The 24252-nt window shown below is 38.1% G+C and overlaps 1 protein-coding gene across 1 annotated transcript in view; it reads right to left on the reverse strand.

Annotated features, from left to right (window-relative positions):
• Window positions 1-4624: 4624 nt before the first annotated feature.
• Window positions 4625-24252, reverse strand: part of CREBBP (CREB binding lysine acetyltransferase) — a 162795-nt gene continuing 143167 nt past the window's right edge. Inside the window, 9 exon segments of the mRNA XM_020995440.2 lie at window positions 4625-9749; window positions 11303-11584; window positions 12330-12491; window positions 16913-17080; window positions 18011-18042; window positions 18045-18175; window positions 18690-18803; window positions 20466-20612; window positions 20933-21083. Coding sequence (XP_020851099.1) covers window positions 7605-9749; window positions 11303-11584; window positions 12330-12491; window positions 16913-17080; window positions 18011-18042; window positions 18045-18175; window positions 18690-18803; window positions 20466-20612; window positions 20933-21083 — 3332 coding nt within the window. The 3' untranslated portion in view covers window positions 4625-7604.

A 24252-nucleotide genomic window follows, 5' to 3' on the forward strand; every position in this document is an offset into this window, starting at 1 on the left:
GACCTTCTGACTCCAAGGCTGGAGCTCTACCTACTGTGAAAACCTAGCTGCCCCAAATTTAGGTTGTATTAAGACTTTTTTTCTGACTCAAATATTCCTTCTACACATCTGGGAAATACATTTTCCAGGAACACTGTCCTCTCCTTGTAAGGGTAGGTAGTCATTAAAAAAAAAAAGTACCCAATTTCTTCAAAGACAACAGGTATTCCAAAACTCAAGCCGCAGACGGCTGCTCAAAGAGGGACATCACCATTTATTCTTCCTTCTTGGTTGAAAAAGCATTTTGTCCCCTCAACTCTTCCTAGATTATCAGCCTGGACATGTGTCATTTTGTAACTATTATACACTGTCTCCCTTCAAGGGGCCTCTCCAGCCCTGATTTTCCCTCTACTCCCAACTGGAGAGCACATACACACACATATCTATTTTCCTGAGAGTATTCTTTCAGCATCCACTAGGGACAGACCTGAGACCAAGAGATGGCTAATAATTACAGCACTCCCCTACTCAAAACCTGCTTTCCTCCTCCTTCCTCTTAAGGTAAAATACAAACTTAGCTTTGCTGTTAAGGCTCATCATATTCTGGTCCCAACCTACTTGCCCAGATTTACTTAATATTCCCTTCTCATGCATGTTACATTTCAACCAAACTAAACTATTAGCTGTTCTCTGAACTCAATGTGCCAGCTGCTTCTTTGTGTATTCACACAGGCCATTTTCCATACTTATATTCCCTTTCTCATTTTCGCCCTTCAGAATTTTTTTCTTCAAGGTCTGCTTTCTCTGTGCAGCCTCACCACCTTGGTTATTAGTGTTCTCCCAATGCCCTTGCGTGTGCATGCTGTATTCTTCCCAAGTGACCCTAAGCTCCTTAAGAGCAGAGATTATTTAATTTTGGCTTTTGCATCCCCAGTGCCCCAGTATTTCATAGGTAGTTTATTGCATTTGGGACTTGAGGTCCTTTCTCAGTCTTTGCATGGTGTAATGGACATGAGCCACAAGGCTATGAGCAAGTCATTTCACCTTTTTGGGACCTTTCCTCATCTGTAAAACTGATTTAAAACCAAACCAAACCTGAGGATTGTTGTAAAGAAAGCACTTTTTTAATGTTTTAAGTAGTATATGTGAGCTGCCACCATCCAAATAGTTTGAAGCTTCAATCTTCTTCCCATGGGAACGTCATTGCTGGATTCTCAAGGAGCCATCCAACAGATGATTTTATATGCCTCTCACAAGCATCCGTATAGTCTGTGTGCTTTCTCCCAACTACACCATCGATACCTGGTGCTTTCTTCCCTTTAATATTCCACTTTCCTAAAAAAGACACTGTTATGTACAAATTTCCAGATTTTTAAGCCTCAGGTTTCTTGGATTATCCCAATAACTAGCACATGATGCCCATGACCTTATGTATAGCACTGGTTAATGGAGAGAACGCAGATCAGAAGACTCAGGTCCACGTCACACTTTGAACATTTACTGAATTACATGACCACGGGGTAGTTACAACCCTGGAGACTTTCGACATTTGCAAATTGGGTATGAATTGTATTTGTGCCACTGACGGTATACTTGTGGTAAGTCAAGTGCTTTGGAAACCTAACAGTGTTATAGCAATGCTATTATACTCGCCATCCCCTACAATTATGCTTAGGTTAACCTATGCAACTCGGCAAATCTTGTGAAATTGTTAAATTCAGGCTGAGAAAATTTTCATTCTATTTCAGTCCAAATAGAGAATTCTGTGAATGTGTTCGCTTTCTATGTATGCCTTTTGAACATCCTCCTACACCCTTACCAGTGCTCTGGATTGAAGTCCTCATTACACTTTATGCTAGGGATCTTCTTAAAAACTTCTTGGACAGTAATTCTTAAACTTCAGCCCCTCTCCCCACTATTTTGGTCATTGTATTTCAAAATAATTTACTTCCTTAATACTATAAATTTTATGTATATAAAAACATCATTCTGAGAAGAGGTGCATAGGTTTCACCAGAGTGGCAAAGGGCCCATCACACAAAAAAAGGCAAGAACACCTGCTGTAGGGTACCCTCATTTCCTTATGCTCTATTCAACAGAGCCAAATTACTTCTTGCTTAGATTGTCTTTTTGCAAAGCTCTTATGCCTTGAATCCTAAACCACAGTGTTTCTCAGTAAGGACAGACCTTTAGAAGTCATCTAGTCAATTTCTCCGTAAAGACATGCTTTCATCTCTTTACACTACGGTCATGCCTCAAATTAGAACAAATTAACTAAATACACTAAGGTGCCCTGCTATTCAGATTATCATAAATCAAATAATATATATTACAAGTGAAGACTGTTTTTAGAAGACTAGATTTTTATGTTAGTTACTTTAGGTATTCATTTGCAATACATTCCAGAAAGAAGGTAATTCCATGGCTTTCTAATGGTGTTCACATTGCAATGAAACTCTTCCAAAACTTTACATTGAGCACTTTTCTACTGCAAATTTTAAGCCCATTTATTCTTCATTGTTTAAAATAAACACCATAATGTAAGTAGCTTCTTTCCCACCAAGAATCAACATTACAAAAAAAGCTGCTCTGGCTAGAGATTGACATTGTGTATGCTTCTTGCCAGCAGAGATCACTTATTTTAATTCTTACAGTTGACCAGAGAGCTTCTTCTGTTTTTCTGCTTCAAAGTTTGCAACATTTTTAACTTTAGGGATTGGGGAGGAAAGAAGGAAGTTTCCTTCTGGCTCAATTGCTACTTTGGGCTTTTAGCAGGGATTCTTAGCCTGAGATGTGTACTTAAAAACATACATACACACACATACTATAATATATATACACACACACACACACATATACACACACATACATACATATATATATATGAATAAAATGTGTAACTGCATTTCAATATAACTGATTTCCTTTGTTAAACCTATGTATTTTATTTTTTGCATTTAAAAGCATTATTATGAGAAGGAGTTGATCAGTTTTACCTGATTGCTAAAGAGATGAATAACACAAAAAAGTTTTAAGAACTTCTAAAGGGGATGATGGAGAGAAATGAGAAGCAAAGAATGATAGAAAAACCCAGAAAAGGGGGACATGCCAAGCAATATGGATAACCAAAGGACCACAGATGGTAGTGATGAGCGGAGGTGCACTTTAGTCCAACTCTCCATTTCACAGACAAGAAAATGGAAGTCCAGGTAAGTAACCTACCCAATGTTATGGCTTGTCAATGGGAGAACTAGAACTAGATGTAGGTGTACTGATTTCCATCATATCAGATGTCCCAAAAGTCTTAGGTACAATTTAAAATTGTACCTAAGACTTTCGGGAAACACATAATAATTCTAGCTAAATTTCTACAGGTTTTTTTTTCCCTTTTAAAAACATACCCATATTTATCATCTGGAAAAACTTAATTGCACTTCTTCCCTAGAAAGTCTCTCAATGTTAACATTTCAATGTCAAACCCAAACTGTTTCATCTTACAGAGATGTAGCCTCTACCCTTGAATTTGAGTTTAGTTGGTCAATAACTAACTAAACTAAAGCAGCACCACATCTTAAATAGCTACATTTCTTTTTTCTATTAAAATTTTGTAAAACTTGAAATGCTTTCATTTCAGGTTTTTCATTTCATTTCATTAAAAATCTGTTAACAAGAAATTGTTCATCAGGTAAACGAAAGATAAATGTCACATTAAAAGGTATTATAAAAACCATTAAAATGCTTGATACTCTGAAATTTTAAGAAAACTTTTCTTTAAAAATTTAGCAATGCCTTGCTAATTCCAATCCTATTAATCTGCCATAATAGCTAAGAAAGGGACTGGACAAAATGTTATTTTTGTACTAGCTATGGAAAAATGTGCTAAGCAAAGAGAAACATTTAAACTACTTGCAAGTAAATATAAAGAGCATTGTTTGCACAAAAGGATTAATTTTACAAATCCTTCTCATCCATACATTGACAGAATTCACTGACAAGTTTTACAATCAATAGCCTGCTTAATGCACACTTGAAGAGTCATAATAGTTTCTTAAAAATTCTAATTTTAGACTTGCCTTCTTTTTTTCCATGGTATTTTATCATCTTGTCCCTACAAATAATATGTAAATATCCTTTTGCATATTTCATACCTACCTGGGCTTGATCCAAACTGAGTGAATGTTGTTTGCTTTAAAAATACTGCTGTTTATTTCTATTTAATAAGTTAAAATGTTTTCAATGGATTCTCTCTGGTTCCAGGAGTATTAATGCTTTTCATTGAACCTCCTCAGATAGACTGTTCACCTTAATAACTGATTTTGAGATACAACCAAAAAAGGAAAGCTTTGGCTCCAGTCTTATTACGATATCTTGCATAGGTGTTTCTCTAACTTAGATCTTAGTAGTAACCTAAGCTCCTCCAATTAATGCATCTCAGGCAAATTCAACCTATGGTCAACTTCAGAAATTCTCAACTACTTATAAACAAAACAAAACAAAACAAAAGGCCCAAAGTCACCAAAAGAAACAAAATACCCCACCAACAGGCACACTGGAGAAACTCAACTGAGTTCCTTCAATCTTTTGACTCAATGGCTAAACTAATTCTAAAGGTCACTAGCCAATCGGAACCATCCTTGAATCCAAGCAGTTTTACCAGCTTTTATTATAAACACCAGCACATTTCAAGTTTCCTCTTTTTGATCACAAATATAGGACTTTCCCCCCCCCCCTTAAGTATACAGCATGAGACACAGCATTGGGGCTTTCCATCTTTCTTACAGCAATTTCCTTCTGACAAGCTCAGGGTTAGTGTCCACTGACCACACCCTCAGCCCCATCTTTTGACATCTTGATTGCTTAAGACAGTTGCATGGGATGAGGAATCCAAAGATGTTGAAGTTGGTACAAAGAGTTTCGAATTGCAGAAAAAGCTTTAACAGAAACGCTCTTCATTTAACAGGTTAGAAAGACTAAACAAGGTGGGAGTATGCCATATTCACAGTACGGGGCCAACAGCTCTCTCCAGTTTCACAAATCACCAGCTACAATTATCTCTGTTGTTTTAACATACTGTCCGATACTGTCCCACTAGTAAAAAGGTAATACTGGCAGGGGAGAATATATGTAAAAATTAAGCAAGCTAAGCACTGCTAATAAGCATTGTTTATATCAGTTGGGGACCTGGGGTATTGGGGGGGTGTCTTGCATTCCTTTCTGATGCAAGTCTAGTTCAACTAATCTACATTATTAAAACTCAAATCATGGAACACTGTGCAAAAGTGGATTGCAAAGTTTAAGCTACTGGGAAAGTTTCCTCAGATTTAGATTCTGAAACAAAGCATTTTGAAAATATCTCCAGAAACAAGAGGGCCAAAAGGAGTATATATTTGGGCCATGATTTGTATTCCATAGAAAACCCACTTGATCTAGAATTCCCATTTCATTTAGGGACTGGGGATACTAGGAGAAACAGAATTCAAGTCATTAGCAACCTATGGTGCAGCAGACTAAACAACATTAGTCTAACTTGAAATCTCTCCGTTGGTGATCCTTCTCTGAAGTGTATGCAATTTTTACAGTAATCATGGAATTAAAATGATCATCCCACTCACTATGAGCATCTGAAAATTGGACCTAAGGGGGATCAACAGGGCCACTTGGATGAGTACGGGGTGTTCCCACAGTACTGGGATGGCCATATTTAATCACCTCATTGGCCTGGGGTCAATTACAGAATTATTGGTAGGAAGAAAGGTGAACTTCCATTAGCAAATCCCTGACTAGAGAACCCTTACTCCTTTGGCTCAGTTCCTAACAGATACTGAACACTTCCACAAGAATATGGGATTTAGCCTGGGCCAGATAAGCAAGAGCCAACTATAAGAATGGATCAGGGTAAGCTCTGGAGGTAGAAGAGTCTGTAATTACCACCTTTAATGCAGGAGTACTATTTTAAGCCAAATGGTCAGATAGAACAGTTGGGAACAAGGACAACACCTAAAGTAAACCTTCCTCCAGCTTTCTGGTTGTTCATGAAACCAGGCCTGCATCTTCTATTCAGGAACAATAACTGCCACCCATACTACGCAACTGGATGAGGCTATTCAACCAGTATTTTGTAAGGGCTAAGGAAAGGAGGTAGGATGGGTTAAAAAAAAAAGTTTCATCCAAGGCCCTTTTAAAGAAATAGTCATTCATCTATTACATAACTTACGAATACCTGTAAGCATTAACTGTATGGGATAAAGACTGACCTTGCTTCACTCATTCCCAAGGAGATACTCTAAAAAGGCTGCTCTTCACTGGACATGTTACCTAAATATGCCATAAATCAGGCCACCACTACCAATGCCCCAGGCTGCTTCTATGAGTGAATAACCAGAATCATGTCTTACAAAGAACAGAATCCAAAAAATATATATAAATAAATAAAAACCTTAAACATTCTTACATGGATCTTAAAGAACAGAATACATGTTAAAAACTTCAGTAATTTATATCAATTTTAAGCAGTACTTTATATACAATGGGAAAAAAAGACATGCATAGTCCAAATACAATGTTGAAAACAGCATTTTCATAACAAAAAACCCCAAACACTAAGTGTTAATACCATGTACATGAATTCAAGAAGGACCACCCTTTTTGTCTGTTGCACACAGTTTATTTAACAATATGATATAATAAGTAAGAAATGAGTTGGTATTTTACCATTCTATACAGTGATTGAATCTTCTTGGATTTTCTTATTTATAGTAATTATAGAGCTTGCATGATTTACACTAGAATTGCTTTTCCTCATTTCAAGTTTCACATAGAAGAAAGAAAAGAATGTTTCTTCTCTATTAAAATCAGCACGGTCTAAGAGTGATCATCCCTATTTTATCATCTAAAACCAGTTTTATCAGAGAAACAAAGCAACAATTTCTACATCTGCAAGACAAGGATTTTGGCATAAGCCAGTACGTATAGGGTATGTGTGTGTGTGTGTGTGTGTGTGTACACAAGAGTCAATTCCTATCTTCCAGGGGTAATACTTGGAGCGCCCGCAGAGTTCACTATAGAAAAAAAATCTTCCCGGAACATGTCAGAAAGTTACCGGGACACATTATAAGCTTGCATTATTTCAGGAAATCAGTTTCTGAATATTATTTTTTCTTCTCACTTTTAAACACAAATGTTTAAAGTCTTGAAAATACAAATAAAAAATATGAATATAATGAACTTGTTTTCCCCATTTAAAAAAAAGACATGAGTCACCATCAATGACAAAAAAGAATCCAAACAAAACCACCCCCCACATCCCCCACCCCCAAGAAACAAAACAAAAAGAAAAAAAAAAACAAAAACAAAAAGAAACAAAAACCAAAAAAACAAACAAAAGAAAAAAAAGAAAAGAAAAAAGAAAAACCCAAAAACAAAAAGAGACCAGATATTTAATCAACTGGTTTTTAACAAAAAATATATTCTTTGTATTGTTTCTTTAAACAGCAATTCGTCCTTCCATGGCTTGGAAGTAGCAGTTCCATCTAGGGTCAAAAACAACCTAGATGTCTGGATTTTCAGTACAAAATGTCCAAGAACATGAAAAGGAAAAAAAAAAAAAAGGTGATGCTCCCATAATGCTACAAACCCTCCACAAATTTTTCTAGTGTGTCTCCCGTGGTATCACCGACCAGGGATAATTCATTGGACAACGCACTCCTGTTCGGGGTGTTTAGTTGCGGAAGCATTGCACTCTGTTCGGGGTTACCCAAATGTCCCTGATCCATGGAGCTAGCCATGGTAACTGCAAGTCCTGGGTGGGGGGAACCAGTCTGGGGTGAGACGTGATGTGGTGAAGGCTGGGGTTGTATCCTCGGTGATGGGCTGGAATGTGGTGGCTGGGACTGGGGACGCGGAGACTGGACAGGGGCTGGAGACCGCACCTGGTTACTGAGGGAGGTGGCTATCTGTTGGCCAGGGAGATGAGATGCCTGTGGTTGTCCTGAGAGCATATGCTGCTGTGGGCTCATAGGATTAGGCTGGCCTGGGGACCCTATCTGCTGTTTCATTTGCTGTTGTTGCAGAATCCGCTGCTGCAGTGCTTGCTGAATGTTGGAGGTGCCATCCGCCCCCAGGCCAGGCTGGCCCATTTGGCTCAGTTGTCCCATTTGAGCCATCTGGCCCATGGAGCCTCCCTGTATGGATAAATGTTGTTGCATCCTTTGTTGCTGCATGGCTTGGGGATAACCCCCAGGTCCTTGAGGCTGCTGGAACTGGCTGTGCCCTGCCATTGCACCAGCCATCCCAGCACCTCCTTGTTGTTGTTGTTGCTGCTGCTGCTGCTGCTGCTGCAGCAACTGCCTCCTGATCATTTCTCTGTACTGTGGATTCATACTTGCCATGCTGGGATTGTGCCCTGTGTTCATGATGTTTATTGCCTGTCCCTGGGGATTCATGCCTCCCATTCCTTGCTGCTGAGGGGGGACGTTAGGCCTCTGAACTCCTGCTTGCATTGCACTCATGTTTTGTAAAGCAGGCTGTGTGTGCATGATGGGCTGCTGCATTCCAGTTTGTTGCTGGATACTGGTTTGAGGCTGCATTCCCGGCTGGTTAGCCACATATTTAGCTGTTCGCTGCTTTATGAAAGCTGCCATTAGTTGAGGATTTGCTTTGAGGATGTTCAGCACTTGTTGCTGTTGCTGTGGTGAGCTGGGGGATTTCAGTGTCCGTAACAAATCCTGCAAGGCATTGGGTGGGATACTCCGTGGGGGCTGCACTCCTGGCATCCGTGGCCCAGCAACCGTCTGCTGTGCTGGCATGGGCATGACAGGCCTCTGTATTCCTGCCATCGGCTGCTGCTGGGGAATCGGAGCTGGCTGCCACTGGCCTGGCTGCATGTTAGACATGACTGGCCCAGTCACCGGGTTTGGTCGGGGAACATTCATGTTAACTTGAGGCATCTGATTCACTGGCCCCACAGCTTGACTCACCATGCCTGCGCGCCCTGGAGGCAGGCCATTGTTGATGCTGTTGACTCTGTACAGATGTTGCTGCTGCTGAGCTTCTCGCTCGATCTGCCGAGCCGCTTCCACAGCGGCTGGGGGTGGCTGGGCAGGAGGAGGTGGTGCTGCTACCTGGTTGGGAGGCTTTCCAGTGGAGACTGTAGCTGGGGGTTGTGTTCTGGCCACAGTGGGGAAGCCAGCCGGTGACATGCTTACAGGTGAAGGCTGAGGCTGGGGGGGAGGCTGAGGCGTCTGGGGGGTGCTTGGCTGTTGTGTAGGGGTACCAGGTGTCGCTGAGGTAGGAGAAGGCAAACTTTGCTGAGGCACATTGCGGGTGTTCATGGTGGCCATTCGTCGACGCATGAGTTGAGCCTGCTGTAGCCGATGTTGAATCTGCTGCTGTCTGAGCTTGTGTTTGATGTTGAGACAGAATGGCACAGGGCATTTGTTCTCTTGGCAGTGTTTGGCATGGTAGCAACAAAGGGCAATGAGTTGTTTGCACACTGGGCAGCCTCCATTGGTCTTGCGCTTGCAGCCCTTGGTATGCTGAACAACCCGTTTCATCTTCTGACAAGACGGCAAAGAGCAGTTTGCATTGCGACACTGGCAGGCATGGACCAAGGACTGGATGCAACGCTGGATGCTCAGACGCCGCGATTCCTGGGGGCTCTTCGATTGCTGTTCTCCTTGGCTATTGCTCTCATCATCCAAGCCCAAGCCCCATTTAACCATTTTATGATCATGACTCTTAGTGTTGTAGCAGTTAATGCAAAGGTCATAATCCTTTAAATAAAGAAAAAGACCAAAAAAAAAAAAGAAAATCAGCCTCATAATGTACAATAATCCACTAGGCAATAAAATAAAGCATATCACTACTATTGATAAATATGACCAACATTTATTCTTTATCTTCTCCCCCTTCCAAAATATGATTATCCCACAATTTATTTCAATTCTTAAAAATTATGAATCAAAGATTTGTACAATTTTTTGGTTATTCGAATTTGACTAAAGTGATTCAACACCTCAAGCAAGAAAGGTTAGATTTAGAAGTTAACACATGTTACATGTCAGCATTACCTCATCACCTTGATCCAGTGGTCCTTAAACTGCTTGGGGATCTTCAGTAGGGCATAATCAATTCATCACCACAAAGCTATTACCACACACTTACGCTAACTCTGTCTCATTAACTTGGTGGCAGCCTAAGAGTTCATCTAAGTTCACCTCTTACATTTTACAAAGAGGAAAATTTACACTAAGAAATGTTAAACTCACTGCACATTTGTTAATACTAACACACACACACACACTCCAAATACCACAAAAACAATGCACATTCCTAGGATTTATTTTTTCCAAAGAGAATGATGTGGAAATGCGGGAGGATGGGCAGAAGGGACTATCAGGTTTCCAAAAAAAAGACTGAGAACTACTGTCCTACTATAACACTAGTACTCTCAAAAATTATAATTACTCTTAAAAAAAATGCAAACTCAAATAACATGAAAAGGCATTACAGCTACAGAAAATAGATAACAGGTATCGGTATTAATGGCTATTTCAATCTACCTAGAGACTTCCCCCTTCTCTATACTTCTCAAAAATGAGGCTGATGAGTTTAAGATGCCCTATATAGGCTCTTGGCCCTGTCCCATTATTCTATTTTGAAGAGCCCACAGTGAGCTAATGTAAGATTTGGTTCAGTGATATTAGCAATAATATAGTTAGCTCCCACAAGTCATCAGAAAGCAACATAACAAGATAAAAGGGGTTGATGAATCCAGGGCAGAGTGGTGAAGCTTTTCCCTTATAGCTTCTAAATAACTGTCTCAAGGATGGTGTGTCTATTTGCCAATTTCACTAACTATAGTAATTATAATGTGAATGGAAAAAAAGATGGTAAGTTATTATCAATCCTCAAAACTGGAAGGGCAAGTATTTAAACTGAAAAATTAGACAACAATCCTATCAAAACATCTTCTTGATGACGAATCTAGATTGTGTCTATATTCAAAGTCTTCCTTATAATAGCATTTTTAAGGGAATCTATTGCCCAACAAATTTAAAATATACTTTATGAGATGTCTTTACAGAAGACAACTTTGGCACACTGATCTGGACAAAAGTTCAATGACCTAATTATACAGATTTAATAAACTTAGTTGGAGTGGCTGGACACAGACTTGAACTCTTTGATCCAATACTGTACAGGTAACTATTGCCAAAAGCAAAGTATGTTTTGCTTAGAAAGGAAGCAGCAAGAAACCAAAAAGGCAATCCATTTAGTAAAGAACCACAGTGCAGATGAGAAAAAAAAAAGATCTAATACTTACCTCACAGACTGTACAATGCCACCTGGTTTCTACATGGTGCTTACACTCATTGCAAGTGTAGACGAAACGATCTTGCCCTTGAGTGTGTAGCTCCACCAACATACACAATGTTGACCACTTGGATCGACGCAATGAGGAGAACTCCCAATGCTTGTCTCTGGCTAGGGTAAGGAAGGCATCACGCCCATCCATCAGATCACAGCTGAGTAATGGATCAGGGTCCACAATGGGATGCAGAGTGTTTATTACAGGCCCAGCATGGAGATGAATCACAAAGAAGACCTACAGTTAAATGAGAACAGTAATGTGAGTTAAACACCAGTATTAAATAGGACATAAGAGTGGACAGAATGAAATTCAAGACTAGAAATGAGATAGAGCTTTAATCAATACTCTCCTATTAGGATTATTATTTAAATGTTCTATACTCCAGTGTCTTCAAAGAAGGTAGCACTAGAGAACAGGACTAATCTAACATTCATCTTTATGAGTGACCAAGGGAAGATCAAGTTTTCATTTGACTTAGTTAATTTTTCAAAGAAATTATTTTATCTATGATATACTACACTGCTGTACACCTGTCCAAGGTGAATGGATACTTTTGATCTGAAAAGCTAGCGTGAGGGTTTAAATTAGTGTATGACCTCTCAGTAATACATTCTCATCAGACAACCAAGGAACAAAATGCAAGTTTCAGGATCTTTTTTTTTTTTAAGTGAGGCAACTGGGGTAAAGTGACCTGCCCAGAGTCACACAGCTAGAAAGTATTATGTGTCTGAGGTCAGATATGAACTCAGGTCCTCTGGACTCCAGGGCTGGTGCTCTATCCATTGTGCCACCTAGCTGCCCCAGGTTTCAGAATCTTAGTAAAGAACAAAGCCTTGCAACATTTCTGTGCTTGCTATGAAACAGCCTGGCCTAGGCGGGTTCTCCTGGTTGCCAGTGACACAAAGATAACCAGGGTCTGGTTGGAGGCAGACAATTAGTAGGATGATACACCTTTCAAAGCTGAGCTTCCAACTTTTACCTCTTTGTGTTTCTCCATGGTGGCATAGAGCTTCTGAGACAAGTCATTGGATACATTTGGCATGCTGGGCTTCTTCTTGTTTGCTCTGCTGATGCTGCTTTTATTCTTGTTGGTTTTCTTGTTGTTCTTTTTCTTGGCATTTTTGCTGTCACCCTGGCTGCCCTAGGATGACATTGCAAAGTGGTTAAGATAGTCCCTCCCCATACTGGGATAGCCGAAAGGAATCAATGGTCCATTGCTGCCTAAGTACACTTTCAGGCACTACACACGCATGAAGCCTCCTCCATTCTGACGGCTGAATTCATGTATTACAATGACAAAGAATGTAAAATTGGCAAGAAAGCAAAAAAATGGGTATTTAAAGGTTTGAACAGAGCAGTAAAATGCCAAGTGGCAAAGATTTCAAGTTTTATGTATTTATTTTCCCCAAAAAATATAATGGCTATTTAGGAATTTTCCCACTAAACTTTGGAGATGACAACTTTTTTGTTTTAATAGTTTACCCCTAAACCATCTACCACAGCATCAGCTGACACAAGATACTGAAGGTACAAGAGTTGGAAAATATAAAACCAGAGACGCATTCTGTATTTATTTCTTGTTGCTCCTTCTACGAACTGCTGGATAGTAGGGTGGCATCCTGAATTTGCTACTAGACATAGCTCACCAAGAGCAGCTACCCACAGAATAGGAGCTTTCCCCCTTTGTCTCCAGCGCCCCGGGAACACTTCCCCTACTCTGCTTACTTAGAACTGAACTTATACATAGAACTTTCTTCTGGCTAAATAGTTAATGACATTGTAACATTGTCTTTACCTAATTCAAACTCTATCCAGTCTAAATTACGGAAAAATAGTTTCAAAAGTATGCTGTACATATATCTCTCTTTCTAGAAACCCAGCAAATCTAATAAATTGTGCTGTTTACACCCTTTGCTTACTTGTATATCCTTCTGGAAAGGGATTAACAAGTAAAAAATTTGTGAATTGGTTAAAACCTTTACAAAGCTACTTTAAATATATTTGAACATTTCTTACAGGAGAATTATTAGTGTGTTTTTTTAAGAGCTTCCTATATTTACTGTTCACTATTTTTTTGAACATTCTTATTAAACAAATTTTCACATCAGTCATGTTATAAAGAAGAATTAGAACCAATGGGAGGAACCACAAGAAAGAAGAAACAAAACGAAAAAAGAGAGAACTCAAATAGTATGCTTTGATCTGCAATCAGACTCCACAGTACTTTCTCTGGATGTGGATAGCATCTTCCATGCTGAGTCTTTTGGAATTATTTTGGACCCTTGTATTGTTGAGAAGAGCTAGGTCTATCAAAGTCAGTCATTACACAATGTGGCTGTTACTGTGTACAATGGAGAACTATTAGTTTCAAAACATGAAATACTGAATATCTATCTACTCTATTGTTTTTGATGAACCAGATACAACTGGCCATTCACAACAAATCGGCACAACAAGTGTGACACAATGTAAAGAGTGCTGAATCTGGATTTGGAGGACCTGAATTTGAATCCTGGTTCTCCCAGTTAGTAAGTAGGGTTAACTAAGTAATCTATGTGACCTTGGCTTGTACGACCTGTAATCTCTTGTGGCCCTCAGTTCCTCGTTTGTAAAACAAAGTCTAAATCTATGGTATGAAAAGAAAGAACACTGGTACTAGTAGACCTGTAGCTGTGTCACTAACTAGTTTTATGATCTGGGGTAAGTCACTTAATTTCTCTGGATCTCTAAGCCTAAGACTCCTCATCTGTAAAGCGAGAGAGGTAGATTGGATCCCTCAAATTTCTTTCCTTCCTAAAATTCTGTGATCCCATAAAATTGCAACAAGCATAGAAATTGTAGCCTGAATGATCTTACTAAAGGCTGGAAACATGGATATGACCCCTTCTCACAGTTTCCTTAATTGCTACCCTAGTTCAGTCAGTCAATAAACATATATTAAATACCCACTATGTACCAGGCACTGTGCTAACCTTTGGGGATACAAAAGTAAGCAAAACACAGTCTCTGCGCTCAAGAAAATTACAATTTAATGGGGGAAGACAGCAAGCAAATGAATATGTACAAACAACGTATGTACAGGACAAAGAGGAAATAATAAAGGAAAGTCACTAGAATTAAGAGTTAAAGGCTTGGTGTAGAGGATGAGATTTTTGTTGGGCCTTAAAAGAAAATCAGGAAGCCAGTAAGAGGAGATGAAGCTGAGTATTCCAGGGATGGAAAAAATACACGGGGCTAGAGAGTACCTTGTTCATGGAACAGCAAGGAGGCCAAGGTCACTGCATCAAAGAATATGTGGCAGAGATTAAGGTATAAGAAAACTGGAAAAGTATCAACTGGCCACAGTACTTTGGGACTTCACCACCATGTCCTGGGAAGCTCATTTTTGGGATAACCTCATCATGCTCTAAGATCTCATCAGCCTTGATGCTCCAACTCGTCACTACCTTCTCATTCTCTGATTGGAGTGTGGTGCCACGTGTGCCAAACCTCCATTTAAAGAGACAGTTCAGCTCAAACATCTTTTTGTCACCTAGCTACACCTTCTTTGGGACTTCTCCACTATGCCCCAGACTCTGGTACCTCTTTCTCCTTTCCACAGCTACCCTCCTGCCCACTCCCCACTTTTCAGCTTCCTTTTCAGTTCTGTCTTTCCCTTGAGGGCAGGGATCGTCTTCCTTTATTTTGTATTTGTTTCCCCAGTGCACAGTACAGTGTCTGGAAGAGAAGTACTTAATAAATGTTATTGAGGGGGCTAGGTTATAAAGGGCTTTGAATGCCAAACAGAAGATTTTTGTATTTGATTTTGGAGGTGATGTGGAGTTTATTGAATAAGGCTGAGACATGGTGGGACCTACCCTTTATGTGGCAGGTGGTGGATAAATGGAGGAGAGACTGGAGTATTTGAGGCAGGCAGACCCATCAGCAGGCTACTGCAATAGTCAAGAAGGGAGATGATGAGAACAAGCACTAGAGTGGTGACAGTGTCAGAAGAGAGAAGGGAGCAACAGTCAAGAGAAGTTGCAATGGTGAAACCGACAGGCCTTGGCACAGACTGGAAATGGGGAGTGATGAGAGGTAGTGAGGAGGTGAAGATGATTGCTAGGTTATGAATCAAAGGGATAAAGAGGATAATGTCATTCTGAAAAGTAATAGGCAAGTTAGGAGGGGGGAAGTTTTAGGGGAAAAAAAACACCAAGTTCCATTTTTCAACATGTTGAGCATAAGATGACAACTGGAAATTCACTGTGATATGTCAGAAAGGCAGACGGAAATGTGAGACAGGAGGTCAGCAGAAATAATGGGGCAGGAGAGGTAGATTTGGGTACCACTGGCATAGTGATCCATGGGAGCTGATGAGGTCGGCTGATGAGTAGTATAGAGGGACGAGAGAAGAGGGCCCAGGACAGAATTGTGAAGGATATCTACAGTTAGAGGGTATGATCTGGAAGAGGATTCAGCAAAGGAGACAGAGAATGAAAAGTCAGATAAGTAGGAGGAAAAGCAGGAGAGTGGTGTCCCAAAGACTTGGAGGCTCTTCTAAGAGCTTCCAAACAATGCCATCATATTACCTTCCTAAAAATTACTCTATTAAAAAACCTTCAATGGTTCCTAAAATGCCTATGGAATAAGGTATACTTAAAGTCTGTCAATTTCACACTCAAGGATTCCATGATCTGGTCCTAAGCTACTTTTCCAGCTCTACCATCACTGAACTCTGGACCACTGACCATTCTCTAAACAAACATTCAGCAAGCTTAATCACTTCTGAACCCTTGTTCATATCATTCTCTGTACCTGAAATGGCCACCCACATATAGCTGGTTAACAAAATAATACCCATATTTCAATATTTACCTTAAATGCTAATGATAATATGTTCATCCTGGGACATAGCTTATCTGTACACTCTGACAAAACTTAATTTGTACCACTCATATGATACAACATACACTGCATTATGTGTGTCTCATCTTTCCCATTAAATTTAACCTGAAAAGCAGGGACCATATCTTATGCAATATTATATCTCATAAGGCATCCACATATAACAGGAGTTTAAAAAATACTTGTAGGTAACATAGATAGTAACAGTAGCAGCTGACCACTAACACTGAATGGGCAGTTAATTAAGGACTGTTGTCCTAAGAAGAAAAATGATCTAAGTCAAAATGAAAGGAGAACATATTACTCTTTAAGTATCTCAACAATCTGGCGTATTCACCCACAGGAATTATTTGCAGACAACAGTCAATAGACTTTGTTGACTTTATCACCATTACATCTATTCCCTCCGATCCTACTGTAGCTCAGACCTACAGCACCTTATGCCTGATTACCATAACTGACCTCTCTACTTCCAGTCTCTCTCCCTTATCCCATTTATTCTTCACACAGCTGATAAAGTCACATTTAAAGCAGTTTTGATCATGTCATTCTCATGCTCAAAAACCTTCAGTGAGTACCTACTACAAAGCTTAGCTTAACTCAACATTTAATAAGGCCAATAACAATCTAGTTGGAAGTGGCCAGCAATTAACATTAAGATCACAGGATACTTACCTCTGTGGTTTCACTAGCTGCAGTACTCTCTTCTTTTTTTCTTTCTTCTTCTTCCTGTTCAAGTTCCTTAATGCTTTCTTCCAAAACATTAGGCCAAAAATCACCTTCAAAATATGGTAGCTCCTTGGCACTTGTAAGCCTATCCTCTGTTGCTTGTTTGAAAATGTCCTAATGAGCGAAGTACAAGATAATAATATGGTCTCCACTACAAACTATTTTATTTGCAATGCAGTGACAGTATTTACTGATGATCATAAATAATGTTTTAATGAGATAAGTTATTTTGTGTTAACTGGACAACAATGTAATTGTTGGCACACATAGCAATGGTGAACAAACTCCAGAAATTGTACAATGAGAAGTAATTCCCCATCATTTTTTAAATGTTATTTTATCATTATCATTATTTTTTTTTTTTAGGCAATTGGGGTTAAGTGACTTGCCTAGGGTCCCACAGCTAGTAAGTGCCAAGTGTTTGGTCTGAGGCCTAATTTGAACTCAGGTCCTCCTGACTTCAGGGCCGGTGCTCTATCCACTGCGCCACCTACCTGCTCCTCTCATCAAAAATTTAATCTATAACATATTTTCTTATAAAATCAAATGAAAATCTGAGTAAATTACATTTATAAAATGTTTAATAACTTACTCTAAGTGAAACATACTTATGCTTCTCTGCATTTATATTCAAATTTATGCTACATTTGTCAGTCTATATTTCTTATCACTCATCAGACTGTAATCTCTTTGAACGAAATAGATCCATGCAATAGAGGCACTGTGATGCAGTGCTAAAAGGCCCCACTGTTGGGAGTTAGAACACGACAGGTGGAATTCCAGCATCAACCACTCATTACTTGGCAAGTGACTCCAGGCAAGTGTCTTTTGCCTCACTTAGCATTAGCTTCCTCATTTTCAAAACGTTGTAAGCAAAGTGCCTTTTATACTACAAAGAACTATGTAAATGTATGAAATGTATGCCATTGTTGTTGTTGTTGTTAGTTATCTAGCACAGTGTGTTACACATTAGATTATATCCATCCACACATAATACATGAAGAAAAAGCTACATAAAAAGCAATGTGATTTGACACTAAGTACCTTGTAGTCATGAATGATGCGCTCAGCAAAGCCTTGTCCAGCATCTTTTTGTACCATTCTTGTAGTCGTTTAGGTTTAGGGATTTTTTGATCAGGAGGGTGGCAATGAAAGATGTAATCATCTCCTTCACTTGGGGGACAGGCCCATATATGTCCTGTGACATACCTGTAGGATACACACTCATCAACAGACCTGGAGTAATTATTTAGTAATATAAAAATTCTCTTCTGGAATTTGAAGTCAGTTCGTAGCTTCCCTCAAGGGGGATGAAATAAGACAAAGTTTATAGTCAGTTCTTTTCATGAAATTCCCAGCTCTTAATTTAGAACTGGGTGTACCAATCCTAGGTTTAGAGAAGGAGTGAGATATTGTTGCATAAAAAGTACAAAAATAAGAGGGACACAGGGAAGAGATTACTAAAAGATACAACTTGAATATACTAAAGTATACATGGGTTATAAAATGCATAAGATCTAAGTGTTGAGTAAAAATGGTTCAAGGGAGGATAGAGGACATACTCTGGAGAGAAAAATTAGCATTTAGACCCAAAATAAGAAACAAATTACACCCCCCTCAAACCCACTCAATATTATTTAAAAAAAAAAAGCATAATATAAATTAAGAAAAAAGGAAAAAGAAGATTGTTTACTTTTCTACACCTCTTTCAAATGAAACTCACCCCAATTTCTTCACATATTCCAGATATCCAATTAGGATTTCATGATAAACAGCTGTCCGAAGGCAACGGGGCCGGAAGAAATGAATACTATCCAGATACGATATGTACACACGCCTGAGAGAGAGTTATTAAATTAAATTCAAGGTCTGCCTCAAATTTTTTGCATACACACTAGGCACAAAGTTGGAAATGCTGAAATTCTTGTTACTTTATATAGTTGTCATTATTTGCTAATTTAAAAAAGGTTCAACATCATTTAGTTGTCATTATTTGCTAAAAAAAAAAGGTTCAACATCAACTAGTAGCTAAATTGAAAGGAGGAAAAGATAATACAATTTTTCCAATAGATAAATGGTCAAAGGATAAGAACAAAGTTTTCAGAAGTGTAAATAACCATGAAAAAGTGTTCTACATCAACGAAAAGAGAAATAGAGAATGAGAGAAATACAAATAATAACTCTGAGGTTTACTTCACACCCATCAAATTAGCAAAAATATGGAACAACAAAAATAGTCAACATCAGAGGGTAGTTATAGGATGGGTGTGTGTGTGTGTGTGTGTGTGTGTGTGTGTGTGTGTGTGTGTGTGTAAGTAAAATGACAGTCGTGCTATAAGTTGGTCCAACTACTCTAGAAATCAAATTGTAACTGTGAGAATTTTCAGTAAACTGCTCATATCCCCTGAACCACTGATGTAACTATATGACACATCCTTCCTCTAAGGAAATCCATAACAGAAACGAGATGTGTAGAGTAACATTTTTTGGAATAACACAAACCAGAACAAAAAATGGGCAATATCAAGTGAGAAATAGCACAACAAATTATAGTATATAAATACTAAAATATTACTCTGCTTATGAAAAATGCTATCCACCTTCAGAGAAATGAATTGATGAAGTCTGAATGCAGATTAAAAGTACACAATCTTTTTCACTTGATTTTTTATTCATTAATATTTTTGGAGTTTTGTTTTCTTTCACATGACTAATATGGAAATATGTTTTGCATGATTGCACATGTATAACCTTTATAAAATTGCCTACTATCTCAGGGAAGGGAGAGGGGACAAAAGGAGAGAATATGGAACTCAAAATTTGAAAAAACAAAATGTTAAAAACTGTTTTGACATCTGATTGGGGAAAAAATAAAATGTTGAAAATAGAAAAATTACTGTGCCATAAAAAATGATGTTTATGCAGAAAATGAGAAGATGTGCATGAAGTGATGTGAAGAAAGCCGAATCAGAAGAACAACATAAATAGTCCTAAAAAATAACACTAAAAGGTAGCTAAACTTAGATGAATTGAAATGAACAATCTTCATACTGGAGAAAAGGGATGTAACTTATACTTTCTCTGCCTATCAGTTTTTTTTTTAAACCAGTACACATGACTTTTACTGATGTTTAAAAAATGAGTAACACTCTACTATCTATTACCAATTGAACCTCACTCTTATAACAAAGAGAAAAAACAAAAGTGCTAAAGGAAAACAGTCTGGCACTTTCTATTTTTTAACATTCCCACATTTACAAGTGTCATAATGAAAATACTTAAAATGGCAATGGAACTAGGTACAAATATTATTGAAGTCATAAGCTTTGTTTAAAACTTCCCATTACAATTCTTATTTGCCCACAGTCTGATTTATTAAACTATGGTTTCATTTCTTCCAACTCTGTTCTGATCTGCATCACTATAATCTTGAGCAGTTACTACATTAGTTTGTCAGAATGTAAAAAAAGAAATGCCAAGAATCGAAATGAAAGACTACCTTGTGTTGGGTGGGGGGCAATCAGAGCCATATTCTTGTACATGCATTCCAAAGAAGCATACATCCACACCATCAATTTCTTCAAAAGCAAAGAGTGCTTTGGTTCGATAAGGAAAAGATTCAGACATTTCACCAGAATCCACAAACCTGTAAGAAGTTAAATCAAACTTTAGAATTCTAACATTGAATTTGATTGTCTACATTTAGAACTTTACAAATACATTTTAAAATTAAGTTAAAATATTGAGGCACAAGAATCTTGGGGTTGAACAACTTAAAATCTTATGTAAAAAAATGAAAAAGCTTTTCCAAAAAACAGCATATGAAGAAAAATGACCAAAAAATACCCCATGCAAGGTTGTTCTTTTCCTTCGGACAAAAGGAAAACTTAAGAAGACTGAGGATGTTTCCCGCCCCCTTCATATATTTAAAAAAAAAAAGTTCTAGTCAATGCAAACCAAACAAACCTCGATTTCATTCCAGGCTTGACTTCCACTGTTTTATCTGAACTGGCTACCACTCTGACAAAAACTTCACCAGCTTCAGGATGATTCTGACGCCGCAAAAATTTGTTAACTCTGTCTTCTAGATGGTTTCCTAATCGGGTAGTTTGCAGTCCTGGAAAAGAAAAAAAAAAATAACCAGGTAAGAGAGATTAATTACGAAGGGCTGGATTTCTATTTTCTAAGAGAATGTCACTCATGTCACTCTCCAAGCTGTTCTTTGAAAGTAGAAACAAAAAACCTGTTCAGACATAAGAAATAATTAATCTTAATCAATGAGCTTTATTAGAAGATTATTTTCATCACTCCTGATATAGCAGAAATTTAACATGATACGGTATACTGGAAAACGCATGCCTGTTTGGCACTATGGTTTATCACCATTCATATATTGTAAAATTAATTATAAAGTGCTAACCAAAAGTTATTTTAAAAAAGAAGGGGTTGGGGGGAGTGAGAGACAGAAAAGAGCATTGGGGTAAATGAATAAGTTTGGTGTCATGCCTATTCTTTGATGCTAGCATGATTCCATTCTTGAGATCAAAGTAAAGAAGATGGCTTTCTACCTATTCCTAGGTAAGTATGTCACTGGCCACAAAAACCCACTTTCTTAACTCTCCTAGAGTTGAAGACATAACTTTGAATTTTGTAGATTACAAAGTTGGGTCCTCAATTACAAATAGCTCATGTAGATTCCTGAAGCCAGGTATATTACAGAGCTTTGTAAAAATTTCAATTTTTGCTCTGGAAAATTTAGAATGCTACTTTGGCTATAAGACAATAGGGTTGTGGTCAAAGTATTAAGCAGATGTGAATTTAGGCACTAGGCAAATTCCCTACATTCTTACTTAGTTCTGAAGATATCACTTTTCTAGGAAATAGAGGGGATAATAGATGGGACTCAGTGGAAAAGACCATGATGTTGGGAAAGACTGAAGGAAAAAGGAAAACGGGACAACACAGGATAAGAGGATAGACAGTATCATGGAAAAAACGAACACCAAACTGGACAGACTTTGATAGATTAGTGGAGGATAAAGGGGTGTGCTACAGTCCATGGGGTCACAAAGAGTTGGACACGACTGAACAATTCAACACCACCACTGCTATAAGCCAGGCACTATACTAAGCACTAGAAAAAGTGTCTGTGTGTATCTGACACAACTCTAAGAATTTGATATTTAGGTGTGGGCAGGATTACTTGGCTGTAGCCCTAGCTAGGTGGCACAGTGGACACTGACAGGCCTAGAATCAGGAACACTCATCTTCTTGAGTTCAAATCCACCCTCAGACATTTACTAGACATGTGACCCTCAGCAAATCATTTAACCCTGCTGGCCTCAGTTCTTCATCTATAAAATGAGCTGGAGAAAGAAACAGCAAGCTACTCCGGTATCTCTGTGCCAACAAAACCCCAAAAGGGTTGATGAAGAATCAGATACATCCGAAAAATGACTGAACAACAACCGGGCATATGGAATTGAGTGGTACAATGTTAACAGTTCTCCTTGAGGAAATAATAATTTATATTTGTGCATAAATGTGGTTATTTTAACTGTTAACAAATAACTATCTTAGTAACTACCCTATGAGTAAGGAATTTAAATTGTATACCATCTCTTTATACAAGTAAACTAAGGGTCTGAGAAGCAGAATGACTGGCCCATGATTAAACATCTGTTAAGAGTCAAGGCTAGAACTCAAACTCAGATCTTTTGACTCGAAGGCCAGAGTTCTTAAGTACACTGGGTAGTCCAAATACTAACTGATCAGTTACGCTTCCATCACAGTATACAAAATTGTAAAGAAAAACAGCATATATTAAATACAAAGGAAATGAGCTGAGCAAGGAAATCTTATAGGAAAATCTTGGAGAAATTGACTAGTTTCTGATGTCATAATTAGAAAAACAACACACACTCATTTGCCTGCTTAGGAGAAATAACAGTGACATACAATTTTTCTTGGAAATTTTCTCTTTCCATCAGTGTTATATTATTGTGACAAGGAGCTTAAGAAACACAGACAGAAAAACTTAGAGACCAAGAAATGTCTGATATAATAAATAAATAAAATTTCCTCACCATATTTCAGCAATAAAAAAAATTAAGGAAATACCCAGGTCAGATGGTAGTATTTTAAGAAATAAAAACAAATTCTTAATTTTAAATTATTCTTAAATCCATAATAGGGAAAACAGAATTCATGTCCTATGTTACAATTATATAAGGAGTAAAATTTAGTTATTGCATTTCATATATCTCTTATATTCAGCATTTCCTACTTTCTACATGTGATATATACATCACTGTAGATACACCACTAGGCTGAATAATGAAATGCCATTTACTCTATCTTGGCATTAAGCCAAGGCTATATAAGTTTTGGATACCAGTGGTATAAATTCTGCTACCAAGAAATTTCCAATACAGCTCATGAATAAATGCTTAATAAGGGATCCTGGAACATGGTATAGGCAAATATTTACCCTTGTTTGACGATAAGACCATAAATAGGTATATCAAGCCTAATATTATTAATCGGTTCCTCACCCACAATATTGAGCACAAAACATTACTGTTGGGTACTTTAACAACAATGTTAATTATGAAAACCCAGGATGGCAATGGGAAGCACAATGAAGCTAAGGAAAAATAATGGTTACGTACTGGCTTGGATAACTGCTGTCCTTCTGACCGTACAATTTTTGCAAGTTATTGAAGAGTGCTGTATTAATTTGGTGGGGTTTGGCTATATTCAGTATTAACAACGTTCTTGTGAATACTTTTCGTTATATACCTGTATCTACTTTCAAGTGCTAAATGGAACGAGCTTCTTCTCCCCTGGAGCATGTGTTTTAAAAAGATAAGTATCGAAAAAAAGAGACTAACTGTATAGCTTAATTTAACTTGTTCAAGAGATTTTACAATTAGATATTTACTTTTATCACTTGAATCTCCCAGCAAAATAGGAATTTTTTATAACAACGCTGTCTAAATATAATAAGTACCATACTGGAGGCTTTGAATGATCCTCAGAGAGACTAGAGACACTCTTCCTAATCACGTTCATGTACTATGAATTTTCCATATTTGAATAAAGTTAAAAATTTAAATTTTCATGTATGTAATTATCTTATACTCATAAAAAAGTGCATGAGAAGTGGGGGTGGGCACACAAACACTAGACCAAAATGTAAGCCAAGATATTTCCACAAACATACTATAATCAGAAACTGGACTAGGCAATAATTAATTTTCCTAATTGGTTCTACTTTCAGCTAC

Source organism: Phascolarctos cinereus, unplaced genomic scaffold (assembly GCF_003287225.1).
Source record: "Phascolarctos cinereus isolate Bilbo 61053 unplaced genomic scaffold, phaCin_HiC Scaffold_4;HRSCAF=312, whole genome shotgun sequence".
Lineage (NCBI taxonomy): Eukaryota > Metazoa > Chordata > Mammalia > Diprotodontia > Phascolarctidae > Phascolarctos > Phascolarctos cinereus.